Source organism: Acipenser ruthenus, chromosome 12 (assembly GCF_902713425.1).
Source record: "Acipenser ruthenus chromosome 12, fAciRut3.2 maternal haplotype, whole genome shotgun sequence".
Classification (NCBI taxonomy): Eukaryota; Metazoa; Chordata; class Actinopteri; order Acipenseriformes; family Acipenseridae; genus Acipenser; species Acipenser ruthenus.
This window is the reverse complement of record NC_081200.1, coordinates 12,190,428-12,213,350: the sequence shown is the minus strand read 5'-3', so window position 1 is coordinate 12,213,350 and position 22,923 is coordinate 12,190,428. Positions and strand designations below refer to the sequence as shown.

At 37.4% G+C, this 22,923-nt stretch overlaps 2 protein-coding genes across 4 annotated transcripts; one reads left to right on the top strand and one right to left on the bottom strand.

The window, feature by feature from the left end:
- The first annotated feature begins 2,257 nt into the window (after positions 1-2,257).
- LOC117417110 (sentrin-specific protease 5-like) lies at positions 2,258-12,658 on the top strand. 3 transcript variants are annotated; one of them, XM_034028910.3, is made up of 10 exons: positions 2,258-2,401; positions 3,145-4,549; positions 4,658-4,763; positions 5,238-5,385; positions 5,717-5,764; positions 6,374-6,451; positions 8,877-9,014; positions 9,361-9,444; positions 9,675-9,725; positions 11,551-12,658. In XM_034028910.3, the coding sequence occupies exons 2-10, from the start codon at positions 3,163-3,165 to the stop codon at positions 11,659-11,661; spliced, it is 2,151 nt and encodes a 716-aa protein (XP_033884801.1). In that variant the 5' UTR covers positions 2,258-2,401; positions 3,145-3,162; the 3' UTR covers positions 11,662-12,658. The 3 variants fall into 3 exon arrangements, with proteins under 3 accessions (XP_033884801.1, XP_034780658.1, XP_058890537.1); XM_059034554.1 differs by having other exon boundaries at positions 2,274-2,406; XM_034924767.2 differs by lacking the exon at positions 8,877-9,014.
- A 928-nt stretch (positions 12,659-13,586) lies between these two features.
- Positions 13,587-20,446, bottom strand: LOC117417111 (nuclear cap-binding protein subunit 2). Its single transcript, XM_034028912.3, has 4 exons — positions 19,790-20,446; positions 19,190-19,371; positions 14,901-15,039; positions 13,587-14,591 (listed from the first exon to the last, which is right to left on the bottom strand). Exons 1-4 carry the CDS (start codon positions 19,859-19,861, stop codon positions 14,523-14,525), a joined length of 462 nt encoding a protein of 153 aa, XP_033884803.1. The 5' UTR covers positions 19,862-20,446; the 3' UTR covers positions 13,587-14,522.
- Positions 20,447-22,923: the final 2,477 nt, after the last annotated feature.

Sequence of the window (22,923 nt, the reverse complement as noted above, 5' to 3'; positions counted from 1 at the left end):
TCTGGTGTAAGACTGAGTGAAATGCATGTATCAGATTATACTGCTTGTTGATTACAAACACGTCAAACAGGGTTATTTTACGGTGAAGTTATATTCTAAAGTGTCATATATTGTCATGTTGGATTTGTAATAAATATGTTAATCTGTTATAAGGGTCTTTCCTATTTTGTAATACCTACTGCAATTTGTAATACCAAGTATCTCATTGTGTAATAAATAAAGCAGCAGTACACATTCTTACAAACATGTTCAGCTTTAAACAGAGCCTTCTGAACGCTAGTACAAGTGGATATTGCATTGAGTGTTTCTTCCATGTCTCTGTGTTTATTCTGACTTCACATTAAATGTGTTTGTATTATAGCATATTTTCTTTCTGTAAATATTGTATTTGCTGTTATGTATAAAAGTGTACATCAATACCTCAGATAGTAATAATAATAAAAAGTAAAATTAAAAATGAAACCTGGAAATGTCTTATTTTGTATTAACAAAACTACTAGACTGGAGATTAAAGGTGTGGAGTTCTCAATTAGGCAAAGGAGTGGATCATTTTTCACAGAAATTGTGCTACTGGGAAAGGAAGATCCTGTAAAATACAAACCTTATATTTGACCAGAATGCTATACTGGCTACAAGACAGATTGACCCTACTTTTTTGTTTTTTAAAACAGACTTTAGCCTCAGTATGAGGGCCTCCACCAGTCCTGTGGCTCCACTATTGAGGTATATTCGTTTTTGGACACTGACCCCCACCTGCTCTGTACAAAGTTGAAAGGTTGCAGTGTCACGTGATTTTCTGTAATGTATTTTCAATATTGACAGCCTAAGAATAGGCTTGAAGCATGATCCAGGATTAACAGCTACTTGTTGGAAATGGCAATGTAACTCCCATTCCAGAGCTTCATCAAGCTTTCTCCTCCTTCTGCAAGAAACCTAGATGTTATTTTGGACCCTTCCCTCTTCTGCTCTCAATACATCTCTTCACTAACACGTATTTGTTTCTGCCCTTTTCTGTTTACTTATTTCACTCAACTCCTGGTCCAAGCTCTTGTTGTTTCTACATTGGATTATTGTAACAATAATCTCCCTGATTCGGCTGCTCGTCTAGTGGTATTTCCCCAACCCCGCTGCTCACGCTACCCCTCTGCTTCACACTCTCCACTGGCTACCTATCTCTGCTTGCATCCAATTTAAGTCGCTCTTGCCTATTGCTCTACTTCTCGTACTACCCCTTCCTATCTCCAATCCTTTGTGTCTCCTTATATTCACTCTCATCCTCTACTGGCCGACTTGTACTCCTTCTCTTCACTCTCCTCCTCCCGTGCAGTGTTGCCAAGTCTCACGAGAAAAAAGAGCGGCACTGCCTTTCAAACAAGCCAACCAATTTCAGAGGGAGGGGAGTAAGGGTGTTTATACAAATTCCATATATATATATATATATATATATATATATATATATATATATATATATATATATATATATATATATATTCGTTCTAGTTTTGCTGCATAGAACATTAAATGACACATTTAAAATATTAAAATAATACATTTATGTGTACTTACATTATTTAAAAAAAGGTCATCCTCCTCGCTCTCTCCCTCCATGGTCTCTGTTGCGTGAATATTGTACATTCCCGTGCAACCCTTGACTCTCAAAAATTTAAAGCGACTTTTTAAGCGGTCTTTGGCAACTGTGCTCCCTTCTTCTCGTCCCTCGCCCACCACCTACCGGTTATTCTCACGACTGTTAGTGTTTTTCGCCGCCTTCTCAAAACCCACTTATTCAGCCTTTATTTGTGAATTCCTATGTATATATTTTTGTATTCTCTTTCTTTATAATTTTTTTTATATATTGTATATAATATGTTTGTTTTGCATTTTTATTGCCTGTAATTTATATAATTGTATATGTTGTTTATTTTTCTGTAAATCGCTTTGGATTATGCATAATGGATACATAGAACACATTTTAGACGTCATAATAGGAAATGCATAACTTCACCATGTTACAACTAAACTGCTTTAAGACATAGGTGGTACATTAAATACTTTAAAGTGGCTTTCTACTAAGGAAATGTTGGCTATTGCACAACCGTACAATATTTTCTCCTAAGCATCTGTTGCATTCAAACAACCATAACTGCAGGTGGCGGAATCCGTTTGATCGTTCTCTTGATTCGACCCATAGATGTCTGTGGTATGGCCGCTTATTGCTAAATGATGTCTATGGTACGCGTGTTCGTTCTATGACTGTGACGTATGAAATAGGCGACGGGACGTATGATGGAGGGAGGAGGAGTCGTTAAAGACACACACGCTGATTGCTTGGGTTATTCATATTGCGTGAACGCTGCGTTTGTCTGCTCGTGATTTTGTATTGCATGATGGCAGGATTTTGGTAAGGTATATAATATAATTTGGTATTTAAGAGTGTTTTAAAAAGATTAAGCCTTCATTGATGTTGTTATAATAAAGTGCAAGCACGGAGTTTTTTTTTTTTTTTTTTTTTTTTTTTTTTTTTTACTGCAACAAGAGCAGTAACACGTCGGAAAAAAGTCTGTTTGGTGCCGCCGGGATGTTTAGAATATATAATCTCAATAGCCTTAAATCGTACGTGCTGTTATATAGGTTATAGGCACGTGAATACATCCTAATTCAGTCTCGTTTCAAAGATCGTCGTTCGCAATGTCGCAAGTGTTGTTTAGTTTTATGGTGCAAATCATTTTCAGTACAAGTCATTTCATTATTTTAAATTGCATTTCTTGTTGGTCATAACTGAAAAGCAGTATACTGCCACACATTTCCACACGATTAAAAAGGGCCAAAATCAAATTTTCACGATGTTGTGTATTGTATCCTGTTCAGATCGAATTTATAAACGTAAATGATGGATAACATCACAGCAAGTCGGTCAAAAAAAGAGAGAAACACCCGAGATATCTAGCACACGTGTGCTATTTGCATCCCAGACTTGCAGTCTAGGTTCACGAGCTGTGCAGCAGTTAAGGCAGCTGTAATTTCAAGTCCATTTATTATTCAATAATGAACACAAGGTTGGCCATTTTGTCAATATAGTACAGAGGTTCCGAGGTATGTATTTTGTTTTAATTGACTCCCTTTTGTTCCCCACCCAATCTGCAGCTTTCTTTATGGGTCATAATGCAGCATAAGAATGTGACAAGACATCAAAGAACAGTAACCGTGAAACGGAGAGGACTTCCCTTACTTTGTAGGAAGCTGTTGAGGCAGAATGGATTTTGGAGCTGCGTCTGTTTTTCAAACTTCAATAAAGGAAGCAAGAGCCGCTTTCTGCTTAAAAAGAAATGGCAAGGCGCACAATATAAATGTTCAAAGAGTGTGTTGAACAGAAATTCCATATCTAAAGCAAACCCAAATAAATCCATTACACTGATATCAGCAGGAATTTTCCTTGAAGAGTTAGAAAATGTCAGTACTTTACCTGAGGAACCTTTAACATCAAACTCACAAGCAGAAGTGTGTGCTGAGAAAGAAACTGACAAAGAGTTGCCTGTATTTCCTAATCCTCAGACTGAGCGTTCAGCTGGTGATGCACATTTTCAAATGCAGATCGATATTCCTAGTGAAGACACTTCTGCTCTTTTATCTGTCCAGAAATGCAAATCCCTAAGGAATGGGAGAAGCATTCACAGCAACAACAAAGCAGCCAAGGTAACTAAAAGCAGTTATAAGAAAGAACTTTTAAAGAAGCAGCCACATACTGTCAAGAAGCTTAAGAAGCATTTGAGATCAGCTCTCAAAGACAAAAACGTTCCTTTGTTGATGCGGATTACGGAGTCCTCTCTCTTCAAATTTGCACATCGATGTAGATTCAAGAACTTGCCAATAAAAAGGCACAGAAAAGCAGAACGAGCTAAATACTTGTCAAGGATTTCCACTCTGAGACAAAAAAAGCTAAGAGGGATAGCGTTGAACTTCTTATCTCAGTGCAATACAGATTCAGAAGACATAGTGGAAGAAATAAACAGCTACCGGCTGCTAAAATTAAGAAAGTACAAGAAGCCTACTTTGAATAAAACTAGGAAACATGGGTTAACTCATTCAGATCTAGAAGAAATGAGTTCACAGGACACTGCAGTCCCTGTAGAGATTGCATTGGTGGAAACAGCTGAAAATGATCCAAATTTTGAGCCTGTGGATCAACTGTGCAACGCTGCTAATAAAATGAGTGGTGAATGCAAACAGACTTTTGTGAAAAAAGCAGTTTCACCCAAAAGTGGAAAACTAAAAGATGATCCAGGGCAACTAGCTACTGACCAGATAGAACATACCTTAGTTAATGGCACAGGTTACACAGAGAGTAGTAAAAGCACTGACAAGGAGGTAGGGCTTCCTGTTTCATTCTCTAACCCTTTCCAGACACCGTTACGGGATCATGTGTATTGTAAGAGTCGTGGGTCTATAGCAGGAGAGCTTACTGATGAATCTGATGGAAGTGAGAGTATGACAAAAGCACAGCTACTGACCTCGGCGACTGGAGACGAAGAAATTACTGAACTTATTCATGGTACAATCCTTTAACACTTTAAAAAAAATAATTAATTAAACTCTCAAAGAGGCAATGTATTATTGATTTCTAAATACTGTGTTTTTTTTTGTGTTTTTTCTGTTGCAGATTATCTGGAGGAGTTTTATGGGAAGTATGGCAGTTTCATTCCTCTTAGCGAAAATGATGTGCTGGAAAATCTACAACAGGTTTTAAATCACGATGTTTCTGAAAGGTAAGCTGCAGGGACAAAAATCATTCTGTATAAATATCGATTTTTTTATACATTCTTTCAGCAAAAATACTTTAACTACAGTAATACCAAGTGAGCCAGCAAATTTGACAAGATGATACTGTCCTCCCTCCAGCAAGTATTATAAACATATACAACCTTTAATTATTCTGCTATCCATAATTAAGTGCCCCCTTCAACTGTATAGAGAGTTTGAGCAAGATGCAGCATAAGTTCATTGGTACCCCACAAAAATATATAATCTAAGAATGCAGAATGGCTGTGGGTGATGCATTTATTTGGTTTCGGATTCTTGTTTCAGTGTTTCCAAACTGTAATACAACTGTGTATTGTAAATGCTGCAAATCAAAATGTAACTATAACATACTTTGACCTCCCAAAGTCTAGTTTGCAGGCTGAGGATATAAAATGGGTAGTAAATAATTTATCCATCTGTTTTTTTTCCCCTTGTATTAGTAAACCTTTCATATTCATGGAAATCATGAAGTATCAGGCTGCACTTGCGAATGCTCCAATGTTCAATTTCAAAGTGTCCTATAACAAGCATACCTTGACTTTGGAGGATCTATCTACTTTGGATGGTCAGAACTGGCTGAATGATCAGGTAAGACGTGTAACCCCTTGTACGTATCCAACAGGTTTGAATTTGTCATCTATATAAAAAAAAAGGCTTTGACTAAATAAATGGTTTATTTTAACTGTACTGTAAGAATATGATTCAAAACAACTTGTACGCCTTTGAGATGCTGTTTCATTATTATCAGTGCTCAAATGTGGAATTCACTGGGTTTTATTTTATCGCTCAGAAAATAAAATAAATACTTGTTGGAAACATCAACAATGTGACGTTAGCTGCAGAACTGCTGTGGCTTATCTTATCTATAGTCCATAGTTTGTAGTGTTTTTTTATTCAACTATGTCCAATCTGTTCCTAGGTTATAAACATGTATGGTGAGTTGGTTATGGATGCAGTACCTCATAAGGTGAGTTTTTAGTTTCATGGTCGCCATTTGACTTTGCTTACCACAGTGTGCAGACACTCCCACTCTTTTGCACAAGTTCTAGAGGATATCGTCATGCAAGTCATGGTGGCCCGCTGTTCTGGCCTGATTGTTGGGGATAACAAATTCTAATTATTCAAAACCAGCTTCTGGCTTTATGGGGACTTTTTTAGTGCTGATGTCTGAATGCTTGTGTCCGTTTTTTAATGCTATGCATGAGTGTAGGAGTGCATGCACGTTTTACTGAGGAACTTTGTGTTTTAGATTTAAACTGACTAGGCATCCCTCAGCATCCAAAAACATATGTGCTGTCTAACAAGAGGGGGTTGAAATCTCATTGAATTGCATTTCATAGCCGTCTAGTTTTCTGAGAGTCATATTATGAATTGGTTTGTTTGGTATTTTTATCTTTTCTTTTGTTAGACTATGTACAAAACGTATCAGTATTTCTGAACTTGAGCCTATTATTATTATTATTATTATTATTATTATTATTATTATTATTATTATATCTTTTTTTAAGCAAATGTAAGATGTTGAAGTAAATTAACACCATTACGTGACATCTTTTAATTCATGCATCTTTTGCAGGTTCACTTCTTTAACAGTTTCTTTCATAAACAACTTGTAACCAGAGGATATGAAGGAGTGAAAAGGTGGACCAAAAAGGTAAGGTAATGGTAGGTCTTTTTTTTTTTTTTTTTTTTTTTGCAGGAAGGAGCATGCAAGCATACCTTTTTCTTGAAGACTCAAGTATACCAAGAATTTACAAATGGTGGGGGAAATTTATTATGGAAACCTGGAGAGGAAAATCTAATAATCAGTCAAAATCCAAGGTCCAAATAACATTTGTTTGAAGGCTATACAGCATGGCATACAAATATTTAGGTGATCAGAAATGCTGTTCATCAAATGTATTGTTGACTAAGCATGTTTGTAAAATATTACAGTATTCACTTACCAAATGAAATCTTCACATTTTAAAACCATTCAGGAAGTAGTGGTAGATTTATAATATAAAATTAGCATTTACAATTTTATCTAGCCACACCATTTGAATACAGGGATTCCACAATCCGGCTGATGTTGCTGTCTTGTGATGACAATGTGTAAAATAATGTTTTGTGTCTTTTGGTTTAGCATTGTATATGCAGTTATTTTAAAGTGTATCTTGCATGGTTTTTTTATCACTGAAATGGATACAGCAGTGTTTTTTTAAGAATGTTATTAATGTGGATCACGGACCACGCCTACCAAAAACACAACCTTTTTGTACCACGTTACATGTGACGTTTCAAAAGGGAAACATTTTCGGCCTGTATAATTAATAATATGGTGAATTCGTGCGTGTGCGGGGGTTGCACAAACTCCAACCTGTCAGGCATCGGGTGCATGCCTTTCGAGGGAAAAAGAGTGCCGTATTTCACTCCTGAGTGAGGTTTGTACAAGTCAAAAGAGAGGACTGCACCGCGAAATCCGTTCACCAAAAGAATTCTGTCATTTGTGGCACACACTTTTTCGACAGTGCTTATCTGGAGGCCAACTTACTTGAATATAGTATGGGATTTAGAAGCAAGCCACCAGTCAATTTGAAGTCAGATGCGGCACCTTCAATGCATGTCATGTGTTTTTTTTTTTTTATTTTTTTTTTAAAGAAATATCATTGAGGTTTTCTAGGAAACCACCATGAACGAACACACACTATATATATATATATATATATATATATATATATATATATATATATATATATTATACAAATAATAATATTAGCCTAAATATAAGGCAAGTGTTTTTATTTTATTTTATAAAAATAAGATTAGAATCAAGGCTGTTGCAAAAGTGCGTATTGAGTGCAGTAATGAAAATGGATAAAACTAGCTGCAGTGATCATGTGGAAAATAGTGGATTGAAAAGGGGTCAAGTGTCAAAGGGATTACAAAGAAGTTATGATGCAATTTTTAAGATCATGGTTATCAGAAAAGCTGATTCATCGTGCGGCTGAAAAATGTGTCGCCTAAAACACCGGTGGGGACAAAACAACTGCTATTGAATGCCCACTCAGGAAATCGTTGTGTGCATTGTGGGTTGTCTGTTTTCTTAATTTCCTTGCTTACCTAACTAGTATGTAAGTTACAGTATTTCAGTTACTTTATTATTTTTGACAGAAACTTACGGTCATAATATTGTCACTCACTTTTAAAATTATATAGAGACTTTAATTATTGTGTGTGCATCATCACGATACAAAACATGTAAATAGTTGTTATGGCATTACCATATTGGAATATAAACCTGCAACAATCCGCTTTATATAATGCCATTTTATCAATCCTTATGTATACACAGACAAAATATGACAAAAATGGGTATTATAGGCCGTAACAGACCATCGCTAAACTAATAAAAACTAATTACAGAGTATAGATACTGAAGTGTATATTATTATTGGTAATCAAACACATTACAATTTTGGAAATTACACTCACCATGCAGTGTTGCCAATCCACCACAGATTTTGGAGGGTCCCTAACTCTACTTGTCGATCCCCATTTAGTCACTGCCTCTGTTGATCAGTGGGATCCCGCTGCCTGGACAGTGGTTAAATGTAAGGTTGTGGCCCCTGTTCCCTAAAATTATTTGGATCTTCGACTTCCTCTTTGATGTTTTCAGTGGCAGTCGCCTTGTGTGTTTACCTTTTCGTACGTAACTTCCGGTTCTATTCCGGCCAGCGTGATTTTTGAGTGGGTGTGGCCACACACCACACAAAATCCATCATATCTTTGTTTATTAATATTTTTTAACCGCATAAAAACTATTTTATTTCTATTGGTGAAATCTATACAGAAATGTATTGGTGTGTTTGACCTGCAAGATACACTATTAAGTGTGGTTACTAAAGGAATTAATGCTGTTTTACTGGCTATCCCTATAGACCAGAGTACTACAAGTTGTCATAAGGGATTCATAGTCTTTCTTGTGAGAATTATGCATCAAGACCATGTTTTGAAAGAAACAAAGCACCTGATACTGTGAGGGAATTACCCTAACCTTTGAATCTTAATTGTTTTTTTGTTTGTTTGTTTTTTTCCAGGTAGACCTGTTCAGTAAATCCCTTTTGTTAATTCCTATCCACCTGGAGATCCATTGGTCTCTGATCACTGTGGATATGCCTAACCAGCACATTCAGTTCTACGACTCTCAGGGAATTCATTTCAGATACCCTGTTGAGGTGAGCCCATGTTTACTAGGGGCTGAATCTGTCTAAATATACAATAACTCATTTTTCACCATATCCCAGCACTGTAGCCATCAATATTAAGTGCTGGCTATGGCTGGATTCAATTATCTAAAGTAGCGTTCATCTTGCTGTATTTGGAACACATTTTTTATGAGTTTAAAGGTTTTTAAAATTCTGACCCGCCACTTCTGATGTACAAAATTTGTGAGACAAATGCACGATCCAGAGTTAAAATGTTGAAATGATTAGCTACTACACATTTTAAGTAAGGTTAAACCAAACGTTGCAGTAGTCCCGGTTGCAAAAATAACTTTTTGTGTGTTTGTTTTTTTGAAAGAACATCTTGAGATACTTGCTGACTGAAGCTAAAGAGAAGGGCAAGCCAATTTTCCAGAAAGGTTGGAAAATGATCGTGAGCAAGGTGCAGTATCTACAACTGAAGGCATTTGTTATGTAGCACATCTAATATCATTTTGGCAATAGGTGCAAGGGGATGCTTATATGGATCAATAATGGAGCTATGTTCCATGTCTCAACACAAGACTGATGTGTTTTACATGGGAACCTAAAGAAAGTCTAGTCAAGAATTTAAAACTATTCCTATTGGTTTGTGTCAGACTTTTCATTACTTTTTTACTTCTTGTTTTTCAGTGCATTCCACAACAGAACAATGACAGTGACTGTGGCGTGTTTGTTTTACAGGTAAAAATATTACGGTTATTCAAAGAGGTGCTCACTCATGATTTCCATTACATGAGAGTAGATGTTAAAACTTCATGCTGATTTGAACTCGGCTCTCACCAAGATAAGCACCAAATAAGATGTAGCTTTACAGTAAACTAATGTGATCCATCTGTGTCTCCATCCATTTGCGCTTCCTTCCATATGATGATGTAGATATCCTTCTGTCTGGTGTTGATGGCTGAAGTGTAATGCTGGCTCCAGGGATCAGCTTATTGCCTCCCTAGCGCATCAGCACACACAACGGCTGCGATGCTGGCTCTGGGGATCAACCACAGTGCGGTCTCCCCAGCGCATCAGCATGACAACCATCTGGATTGAGCTAAGTAGGGTACATCTCTGGGGTCTTCAAGTGGGCACCTTCCATCCTTGGTGTTTCGTCGACTAGCCCACGACACCTCAAGAGGGCTCGACGGTGATTCTGGCGTCCCAGCATCACCCCCCTCCGTCCCCCACTCAACTCAGCCCAGCTTACTTACCCGTACATCAGCTTTCCTTTCTATTGTGCTTGAGATCCCCAGCCAGAATCTTTCCGTCTCAACCACAGCCAGTTGCTGCTCCTTTCTGCTGCTTCAGATAAGTTCTTCACTGTTCGACACAACTCTTGGCCACTGAATCCGACGTCTCTGAGAAACCGGGTTGTAGAGTGTGCCACAAACCCTCGACAACCCACCTCCACTGGGTAAACCCGGACTCTCCATCCTCGCTGTTCCGCTTCAGTGGCTAGTTGAGCATACCGCAGTTTCTTCCTCTCATAAGCCTCATCTACAGCATCCTCCTATGGCACTGTTAACTCTACCAGGTGAACAAGGCATGCTGATCCAGACCACAAGACAATATCTGGTCGAAGGTTAGTGGTGGCAATCTCAGGTGGAAAAATAAGATGTTGACAAACATCTGCCAGCATTTTCCAGTCTCTAGCAGCTTCCAGTTGTCCTGGGCAAGGATTGGTTTTAACACCTTTTCTTGGTGGTTGCTCTCCTGGGTGGAGGAATGTTGTCTTTTGTGTGTAATGTTTTGATGGAACAGGTGGCAACTTAATGGTCATGTTACACTTGTCTTCCAATGCTAAGGCCAAACATCGCAGCACCTGGTCATGGCACCTGGTCATGGCGCCAAGTAAACCGTCCTTGGCTGAGCCACCTTACATCCTGTCAAAATGTGCCTTAATGTTGCAGGTGATGAACACAAAGGACATGAGGGATCCTCTCCTACCCAGAGGTTTAGGTTCTGTGGTGATGGGAGAACATCATATGTTGACCTGATAAGGAAACTGATCCTGCTCTGTTCCATTGACTATAGGTCTTGCCAGCCAATCTTGCGTTGTTCCACACACTCCCATCTCATCCAATCTCCCTGCTTGGCCTTTATACACCTCATCCTCTTCTCCTGATTTAATTAAAATCCATTTTTGTATTTATTTTGCTCTTAATATTATCACTCACCACTTTTCTCCTGTTGAATAGCATTTGTTTCATGGCTTTTATTTTGTGCTTCAGTTTGGAATATGCATGTTTATCAAAGACAATATGCTTCCTCCTGGTACCTTAACACTTGTGTTGTAGTTCTGACTTTGCAATAGCTGAAATCAGAATATGTGGCTTAAGGTACAAGAATGCAGCATGTTGTTAGTAGTATTGGAAATATTTGCATATCCTGATTAAAAACAAAACAAGTAAACTGTAAGATTCCCAGGGATGCCTGTATTGTAAGTTTTTGGTTAACTTATAATTGTGGCAGACAGTATACCAACAATGTTTAACAGTGTAACTTTTTCTCCCCTCAGTACTGCAAGTGCCTGGCCTTAGGAAAACCTTTTCAGTTTTCCCAAGAGGACATGCCCAAAGTACGGAAAAGGATATACAAGGAGCTTTGTGAATGCAGACTCTTGGAATGAGAGGGAACTATCTGTGGCATTGCTTCCTTCACGTTTTAGTTTTGTTTTCTCTATGCCACAGATGAGTGTGTCTGCATTAGTGGGGAGTGAATGTGATACATGATTGCAGACCAAATACATTATGGAAAAGATGGTTAATTATATGAAATTCAACTAAAACAGTGTGAAATTTAACAGTAACAGGTTACTTTATTATGGAAGCAAGGATACTTGCATGCTCACTCAACACCCCAGTGTACAGATAATACATTTAGCAGGAGAACCATAGGGAGGGGGAGAGGACTTCTTTGTTACTGGTAGATGAATTACTTTAGGCCCTCGTATGCAGTATTGGTTCTAGAACCCCTCCAGCTAGGCCGTACATCTACAAAAAGGTAGTACTGTTTATAGGAGAAGGTCTGCTAAGGTGAAAACATACTGTTACCTCAAGTTAAAGTTTCTAATTTGTTTACAATCAATTGCAAATAATTACCTGATCAATAGTGTGCCTGTACTTAGAAGGCATGTAAATGTGGCAGTGAGTCGAGATAGACTTTTTTGTTAACAACAATGTAAGTTAAATGTAGTTGTGTAGTTGCACTATAAATACTGATTGATTCTTGGGGGGGGCGTGGGTTAAGTCAATGGGAGGTTGCCTCTGTGGACCATGTGTATTTTTGGGACAAATGCTTGTATTTTTTGTTTTAATAATATATACATGCTGCCAGGTTTTCTGCTCCCCCACCCCCATTAAATTAAAAATATTCTCTGACATACAATATATGCATTTCAATAGTTGTTCACTTATTCGTTCCATGTTCCCTGGAAATGCATGATTATTGAAAGCTCATTCATTTTGGTGCATGCTTTGGTCTCACTGAGACTATACGATCAACCGTGAGCTAAATACCTCAAACTAGCAAGTTTTTATAATAAAACTGATTCTTGTTACTTCTGATAATGAGGCAATTTGTCAATTTTAGTGAACTTTTGACTTCTTAAAATTGTCAATTTAACAGTGTTTACACTGATGTTACATTTTATTTTTTAAAAGACGTAAATCAGATGACTTGTTATTTAAATGGCTGGTTGATTATGAATTTAAATATTACAGTAGTGTGTTGAAGATTGAATTGGCTGTGAAAATGTAAGTTTTGTGTGAAGAGTATGGATTGGGCCGTTAAGCCTGACAATGCAGTGGAAGTGCAATCCTGCACATAGAAGGATGTAATAAATGCGAACCTGGAATTTTATCAATAAGGAGAACCATACAGGAGTGCCTGCATTCTGTTACACTTGCATGGTCTTTTGGAGTTAGTTTTATTTTTACTTTTTCAAGGGTTCAAGTGGAACAAGTATAGAGAAGCAACAATTCAGATATATATTTTGAGATAATATTGTGTTTTTAACATGCTATTACTCAAAGTTTGCTACATCAATGTTTACAATGTAAATATTTGCAGTGTAAATGAGGGAATAATATGAATAGCTGTAAAATAAAACTACTTTAACTGTAAACAAAAGAAGAAAAAATGTTTGAAAAATAAAAATGAATGTTTTTGTCAAAAAGTTGGACTCTAGTGTTGAACATTTGTTTGGGTGTTACACTAACAATACAATTCAAATGCCTGTCTCTGGTATATTTGTATTTCTAAAAAGACTTAATTTATACTTCTGAATTTACATTAGATTTAAATTTCTATCCATTTATTATCCTAAGATATGTGTTTCCATTTTTTTTTCTCTCAGACTCATGGATATGATATATTAACTAAAGGTACCAACATATTTACATTTTTGGGCAGTTTCTTAGCTAGCCAAAGGTGGAATTTCTGTCATGAGGCTGGTGTAAAAATGGTAACAGTCTGATGGTTTGCAATGCAAAAATCACTAACAAACTCCCTGTTTCAGGGAGGAATAAGTTACAGGTGCACACCACAAGTGAACATTTTTATACTGTCTTTTTTTTATTATCCTGGTAACTTTATTCAGCATGCAGAGTACATGAGAAAAAAAAAGAGACAATTAAGAATACATCATGGAACAATAACCATAACTAAATTCAGAGGGTATAAAGTATTCCTGTAACTCTAACCAAAATGTTCTATACAGATGATTGGGTTTTGACCAAAGTAATACATTAATATTGCACAGTATCTCATTATTTCAAAAAGAAACTTGCAATAAAATGCAGTATGGACCATCTAATTAACTGAGTGAAAATGCAAACTGCATTGAGTTTATTGGAGCAGTTGTTATCCTTGTCTCTTCTTACTGTACAGCAGGCTTTGGTCCAAGGCAGCTGTACACCAGTGATTTCTAGGTGGTCTGCATTTTGCAAGGTTGGATTTTATTTTGTATTTGACCAGCCTAGTCTTAAACTTCAGTCTGCAAGACTTTGGTTCTCTAGAGATGATGTAATAATGTTGTATTTATTATTATTTTAAATACAAATCCTTTTGGATTCAATTCTTTTTTCTGCTGTTTACACTGTTCTACAAATTATAATCCTGGCTGTTGAAACAAATATAAAAGGTATGTGGAGTACTTGTTTATACAAGTTAGTTATGTTCCAGAATAAACAGCCAATACTTTAGGAAGCCCCATTTACCAAGAAAAGCAAAATCCACTAAAAAATAAAAATAAAAATAACTGAATTTCAGGATTGTGACAGCTAAATTAGACAAGCAAGATAAATCTAATTTGTTTTGCATGTTTGTTGTGGTCTCTTCCATGAACCAAGTATGAAGTCTAGATCAGGTTTATTTCAAAATGTGTAGAAACAAAAAGGAATACTTAACTTCATCAGCCCTTTTGTAGGATGGCGATTAAATGTTACACAATAAAAATGTATTAAAACAAAAACAGCATTTACTTTTGACTCATTTCTTTATGATCTTTCCATATCCACCTCTGGCAGGATCATAATCTTGTCTGTATTCATCTCTAACCTAAAAAAAAAAAAAAAAAAAAAATTAATAAAAGCAGCACTGCCTCTTGAATCATTTATGTATTATCTTCCCATTTTCCCTCGACCTGGATCAATCTTGTATGTATTCATCTCTGACCTGCAGAGTATCATTTAGAGATACTGGGCATCAACAGAAATGTAATATCTTCTTGTACCCTGTATAGATTTATGTAAAGATCTTTTACAAAACTTACCTGGATGGAAACCTAGATTGTTTAGTTTCAGGGTGACTAGTTACATTCACCTTAAAACATCCAAGTAGAGGGCAGGCCATCTCAGTCTATCTTACCTGGCCACCAGATTTGCCACGGCCATACTGCCTGCCTTCTTTGAAGCCAGCATCCCAGTCTGTCCTGATTATGCGATCATCCAACCTTGTGCCATTAATGAACCTCATAGCATGCTCTGAATCAGCACGAGTATAGTATCTTTTGAAGCAGTTAAAGGGGGAAAATAAAGCTTAAGTTGTAATACTGGGTATTTTTTTGAGATTTTATTATAATATATATACACACACACACACACACACACAGCTGCAGTGGAAAGTTTACATACCCAATGGAAATTTATAATTTCTAGAAATTTCTCAAACAAATTATAGGAAAAATCTTTTGTAGCAAGTTTTGCTTTTGTGGATGAGGAAAAAAAGTTACAAGAAAAATGAATGTCTACAATGATCATTCAAAAGTATTAATACCCTCACAAGGAAAATGAAATGAATAGCTAGTTGAGGCACCTTTAGCAATAATAACCTTTTAAACGATTAGGATATTTGTTAGTGATTTATGACCATTCTTAAATGCAAAATTGTTCCAGTTCATTCCATTTCCAAGGACTTCTCTTGTGCATACCAAAAACCAAAAATTCTCAAATCGGATTTAGATCAGGACTTTGACTACCATTCCAGAACCTTGATTTTATTCTTTAACCATTCTGAAGTAGATTTTGATGTGTGTTTTGGATCGTTGTTGTGTTGGAAGATCCAGTTGCGCTTTAAACCAAATTTTGTAGCGGAGGGTTTCAGATGCTTGGCCAACATCTTTTGGTATGATATGGAATCCATTTTACCATGTACTGGAACTAAATTCCCTGTGCCATTAGAGGAAAAACAGTCCCATAGAAGGATATTACCACCTCCAAGCTTGAGAGTAGGTATGGTGTTTTTTTTTTGGTACGCCTCACCAGACTTTCTCCAAACATCACTACTATCAGTTTGACCAAATAGGTCGAATTCTGTTTCATCACTTCATAAAACCTTTAACCAGAACTCAAATCCATCATTAAAATGCCGTTTTGCAAACTTTAAGCTTGTGACGTTTTCTAAAGAGTAGCTTTTCCCTTGGCCTGCGACCATTGAGACCTTCACCATAAAATACTCAAGCTATGGTTGAACCCCAGTCCCACTTGTAGCCAATCACTTTGAATATTTTTGGCAGTCAATCTCAGATTGTTATTAACATGCCTCACAATTCTTCTGCTTGTTCTTCGTGAAATAACCTTCTTTCTTCCAGACCGAGGGAGCATTGTGACAGTACCATGAGTCTTGCACTTATTGATAATAGAAACAATAGTTGAAATTGGGTTACTCAAATGTTTGGAAATCTTCTTGTATCCTTCTCCAGCTTTGATAATAATCCCTCCTCCTCCCCCTCCTCTGATCTCTCTATTTCTGTTCCTCTGGAATCTACCACACTCTCTCCCTCTTCCTCAGCTAAGAACCTTGGAGTCACCCTGGACCCCTGCCTCTCTTATTCCCAGCACATCTCCACTCTGGCACGCACTTGCCGATTCTTCCTGAGCAACATCCGAAGAATCCGACCCTTCCTCACCAACTATGCTACCCAGCTCCTGGTCCAGGCCCTGGTACTCTCCCGCCTAGACTACTGCAACTCCCTCCTGGCTGGCCTCCCTGCGTCCGCCACCCGTCCGCTCCAGCTCATCCAGAACTCTGCTGCCCGCCTGGTGTTCTCTCTGCCTCGCTTCGTCCACGCTACTCCACTACTCCGCTCGCTCCACTGGCTCCCGATCACCGCTCGCATCCAGTTCAAGACTCTTGTACTAGCCTACAGATGCCTTGACCAGACTGCACCTAGCTACCTCCAGACCCTCATCTCTCCCTACACCCCCACTCGACCTCTCCGCTCCGCCTGCACTAGAAGACTAGCTCTACCTCCGCTACGCTCCCCTGCCTCCAGAGCCCGCTCCTTCTCCACCCTTGCTCCGCAGTGGTGGAATGACCTTCCTGCAGATGTCAGGACTGCCCAGTCCCTGACCACATTCCAGCGCCTCCTCAAGACTCACCTCTTCAAAGAGCACCTGTAGAACTCCTCTGTTTGTATCCTGGGACACTATCACCCTTCATGTAAATGTGCTTTATTTTGCTCTTATCTGCCCCCTATTTTACTGCATTTAATCCTGTACTTCAGAATACTGTAATCTGCCAAGTGTTTAACCTGTAGTACTTTGTATTTAATCACATCCTGATGTAACTATCACTATTTAATCATATCCTGATGTAACTATCACTATTATCTGCTGTATTATTGATTTGTGGTTTGTCACACTTGTACTTTGCTTGAACAAGTTATTGTATTTCTTGCTCTTATTGTATTACTTGTATTGTAACACTTGAAATGTATTTGCTTACGATTGTAAGTCGCCCTGGATAAGGGCGTCTGCTAAGAAATAAATAATAATAATAATAATAATAATAATAATAATAATAATAATAATAATAATAATAATAAATACTTTTCTGCCTAAGGTCTTCAGATAGCTCTTTACTTTTTCTCCCATATTGACTTATTGGTAATGACAGCAATCATCCTATGCCTAACTCTTTTACACTCTAAGAATGTTCACCTACAATCCAGCATTTTCTAGACTTTTAAAGAATTAGGTTTTGCATCATCTTGAAATATCTAGCAGCTTGTAGACAATACTATCACAGCATCAAAGGGTATGAATACTTTTTAATTAGCATTTTTGGAGTTTATTTCTTGTAAAATAAATAAATAAATAAATAAAATAAAATAAAATAATCCTCATCCACAAAAGCAAAATTCTTCCTAAAAAATTCTTTGAGAATTTTCTAGAAATTATACATTTCCATTGGGGTATGTACAATTTTGATTACAACTGTGTGTGTGTATATATACAGTGCCCTGCAAAAGTATTCAGACCCCTGACCAATTCTCTCATATTACTGAATTACAAATGGTACATTGAAATTTCGTTCTGTTTGATATTTTATTTTAAAACACTGAAACTCAAAATCAATTATTGTAAGGTGATATTGGTTTTATGTTGGGAAATATTTAAGAAAAATAAAAAACTGAAATATCTTGCTTGCATAAGTATTCAACCCCTGTGCTGTGGAAGCTCCCAGTTTACACCGATGAAAGAAATTGCCCTAACGAGGGCACAATTACCTTACCATTGGCCTCCACCTGTGAACCATTAAAGTTGCTGTCACATTTTCTGGATAAAAACCCCACTGTTGAAGGATCATTGGTCAGGCTGTGAATCTGAAGGAAAATGAAGACCAAAGAGCATTCTACAGAAGTTAGAGATAAAGTAATACAAATGCATAGATTAGGGAAAGGGTACAAAATAATATCCAAGTGTTTGGATATCCCAGTGAGCACAGTTGGATCAATAATCAGGAAGTGGAAGCTGCATCACACCACCCAGGCACTGCCAAGAAAAGGCCGTCCCTCAAAACTCAGCGCTCAAACAAGAAGGAGACTTGTGAGAGAAGCCACAGAGAAGCCAACAATCACTTTGAAGGAGCTACAGAGTTCAGTGGCTGGGAGTGGAGTAATGGTGCACCAGTCAACCATATCAAGAGCTCTGCATAACACTGGCCTGTATGGGAGGGTGGCAAGAAAGAAGCCGTTACTCAAAAAGTACCATCTGAAAGCATGTCTGGAGTTTGCCAGAAAGCATGAGAGTGACCCAGCTGCGATGTGGGAAAAGGTTTTGTGATCAGATGAGACCAAGATAGAGCTTTTTGGCCAAAACTCAAAACGCTATGTGTGGCGCAAACTTAACACTGCCCATGCCTCAAGACACACCATCCCTACAGTGAAGTATGGTGGTGTGCAAAGCTGGTACATACTTACCCCAAAAGACTTAAAGCTGTTATTGCAGAGAAAGGTGGCTCTACCAAATATTAATGTGTGGGGGTTGAATACTTATGCAAGCACGATATTTCAGTTTTTTATTTTTCTTAAATATTTCCCAAAATAAAACCAATGTCACCTTACAATAATTGATTTAGAGTTTCAGTGTTTTAAAATAAAATATCAAACAGAACGAAATTTCAATGTACCATTTGTAATTCAGTAATATGAGAGAACTGGACAGGGGTCTGAATGCTTTTGCAAGGCACTGTATATCACACACAAACACAATTTCTGATAAAGTCTACAGATCAGAATATGAACTGCACTATTTGCAAAAGCAAAACCTTTGATGTGCAAATCTAAATGCTTATCTACATGAAATATTAATTTGGATGCCACCATTTGTATAATGTTCATCTGTTGGTACAAACTGTGAATACTGAAAGGATACTCCACAAAACAGAATCCACACGCAGTCTTCTTGACTTTATCCAGACCCATGACAATTCGTTTCACATCACCACTTTTGGAGAACAGTTCATAAACTTGTTCTTCTGTTGTATAAAATGACAGATTCCCCACATAGAGCGTGCAGCTCATTTTCAGTAGTTTCTCCTGTTCATACCGGTTTCCCTGGAATGATACAGATTAGGCTGCAGGTAACATTTGTATAACATTAGAGGCAACCTCTTCAATGCAGCTGCCTTCAGGCAAAACTAGGTTCCCTTTTGCATGCATTACAGACCAATGTAAATGATTTTAAAGTCAGATCACAACCCTTTATTCATCACGCATGCGAGACTTAGAGAGACACTATAACTATATTAAAGTGCAAAGTTACTTCCGTTCAAGGTTTTGATTGTCACAAACACGGTTCTCTGGCAGTATGAGACCGTTTAAACTATTAAGCAAAAAAAAAAAAAAAACCTACATGGTCACGGCACGCCAGGACCATTTTACCAAGTATTGAGATTTAATAGAAATAACTAGCTTTTGTTTTCTCAGCATGCGAATGAGGACGGCCAGAAGAGGTTGCTTACGGTAGCCTTACCTTAAAATGCTGGTCTCGGTACTGGCTAATATCAACATACGAGTCACTCCTTAGCGCGTTTAGGATAGACATGTTGCTGGCTTAAAACAAAAACAAAAACAAAAAACTCGATAAATAACTGACATACAATAAATAAAAAAATTTAAAAAAAAACCTCCTAATACACAGATATAACACGAAGACTCCACGCAAAGAACAGCTCACGCATTGATAGCCAATCAGAGTGATCGTACGCATTATAAAATGTGTGTAGCCAATAATAGCTTCGTACAGAGCGTAGCGGTCGACTGCAACGAAAGCTGTATTGTAAGGTTCCGCTTAACAAGCTTCCTTGTGTTTCTTTTTCTTCATCATTTTATTTGCATGTCCAGCTAGCATAACGGCATTAGTTTTCACAGGGATACAATTTTAAAATAAATAAATAAATAGATGTCACATTATCCATCTAGGGAGAAGAGAAACATCCATAAAAATCATTTCAGTAGTTCTTCAAGAGGACTTGTGCAGGATCGCCGAGACATCGATTAAGCACCTTTTTTTACCTACAGTTTTTTTTTTGTTACATTTCTAATCTGATAATCGCGACCCTGTTTGAAATGTCAGGATAGTCTTTAGTGTACTATTTGTGTATTTCTAAATGCAATACAGTTATTTAAGTGGTGGTATGAGTCGCACAGACACTGACGTAACCAGTGTCCTAACAGTAAGGCAAGTCAGTCGATAGTGAATCATCGAACCCAGAGGACAGAAAGCAGAGTAGGTAGTGTATGATTTTAATAATAATATAGTGTAATACTGAAGTTAATTGATCTTTTAAAATTGACGTAGGTAGAGTATATGATGTTGTAACGGCAGCTGGCTCTTTGATCTTATATATACATATATACAGTGTAATACTGAAGTTAATTGATCTTTTAAAATTGCCTTTTCTTTTTCTTCCTACAACACAGATTATCATATCATCCAAAATGGTTTTACGTCGACTGCTATCAAGTTTGCTGAATAATCAGCAACTGATCGAGAAGCTAGCAGAGTCCCGACCGATCAGACGAGCGGCGCGGATTACAGCTTTTGCCATCACAAAATCACAGATCACCGGCAGGGACGCCGCCTCAAAGATGCTGAAGTCAGAAACTCTCCAGCAGATCCGCCAGGAGACAACAGGAAAGATACCTCGGGACCCCGGGGAGCTGGCAAGGAGAGCCAGGAGAGTGCGGGATACATTTGTCAACGAGGTTAAAGAGGGATTGAGAGACGCTTCACGTCAAGTTAAAAACAAGGACAAGTAAACACGACCGACAGTTCACTGAACCTATGTATTTATTCAAGAGTAATTCAAAATTTTGAACATAAGGAAACTTGAAACAGCGCGGGATGTTCCACTAAACGTTGACGGAACGATTAGCAACCACTTACATTACAGATGACGTGTAACTGGAAACTTATTATGAACGGAACTGGTTGTTGACGTGAGCGTTGCTGTGTGTCAAACATGGCAGACATATCAAGTACATTATTTGGCTCATTGTCCTTTTCTTAGTATCTGTGCTTCTATCGCGTACAAGACAAGAAGAGAGATACTGAAAAAAAAAGTTTCCAGGTTGTGGTGGGACAGACCATTTAAATCACTTTAAAATGTATTGACAGTTTTTAATCTAAGCGGCACTATAGCTCATCGGTGACAATGTGTGTGAATGTATACTTTTAAGACGCATGTAAATAAATTTTAAAAAAAACACATTTTACTGTATGGATTTACTATTGTCTGTGGTTTATTAAAGGTAAATGTAATACTATACCATTGTTACAAAAAATAATATTATTGTGGAGTGAAAATTCTAAACTTCCAAAATTGAATTAAAACCGTCACATTTAGTAGTCTTGAGATACGATTATCATGCAGATATAGTTCAGAAAACATAATACTTATTTTCCTTTTTGTAAAAACATATAGATGTGGACAGGGCTCATATTATGTGAGATAGTGTTAGTATAACAGTCAGACTGTAGAGGGCACTGTAATACTTAAAAACAAATTGAAGAGGCAATTCATATGCGTTGACGTCAAGACATGATGTAGTCAAATCACATGATAAACTTATTTTTCAGATACATTGAAACAATCTTTAGAAATTTCAATTTGAATAGCTGAGGGGGTGGGGTTAACGGTATAGTTTTAAATATATATATATATATATATATATATATATATATATATATATATATATATATAAAACATTTCCTTAGTATTTTATTGTGTTTGAAATTATTCAGGTTCTAGATTCTGTTCCACATTTGAAGCAGCTATTTACCCTTTATCCGAAAAGCAAGGCTAGGTTGTTTTCTCATTATGAATTTGGTTAAAAACGGTTTGTGCTACAGACTTGTGGGATGTGACCTTTGGGCGAAACCTCAGGAAGGTGATATTTTTTATTTGCTTTGAAAAAATCTAAACTTAACCTGCCCTCCACCCTCCCATTTCTAAGAAACCTGAATAATCTAAAGGTAACAAACACTTAATTTGAATCAGATGACATGAGTACATGAATAACACATCACCAGTTTCTCAGTCTTTTTGAGATCTAAATTCTGAAACTTGTAGCCTCTTGAGGAAGCCAAAGTGAGACTAGGGCATATAAAAATGCAAAGAATGTTGCCATGGGGTACCCGACATTTGTCACCCTTCTCTGGCCAGCGATACTGCTGAGATTTCCCACTAGGGTGCATGAATTGGATATAAAAGTCCCCAAATTCCTCAGACATTTTAAATCATACCCATTCAATACAAAATCTATGCAGACCTTTAGTGCCTTTTATGGTTGATGCAGACTTGAACCTATGTTTTAAGTGTTCAGCATTGGCTATGATGTATTTTCCAGATACAAAGATGAAGGTTATGCTGTCGAAGGCAGTCTTGCAGAATGAATACTTGTCTTCAGGGGTTACAATCTGGCCATCAGTGGGACTCTGCAAGCTTGTTTTTACTGTCTTTTGCTTGACTGTTCCCTCAATACCATCACAGAGGCCTTTGCCTTTTGAAGTTGCCAAATTCCATTCTGCATCCAGCTGAAGAGAAATGTTAATTATACACCCTGCTTATGGTGCCCTTCAGGTGGGGTAGCAGTGTTAAAGGT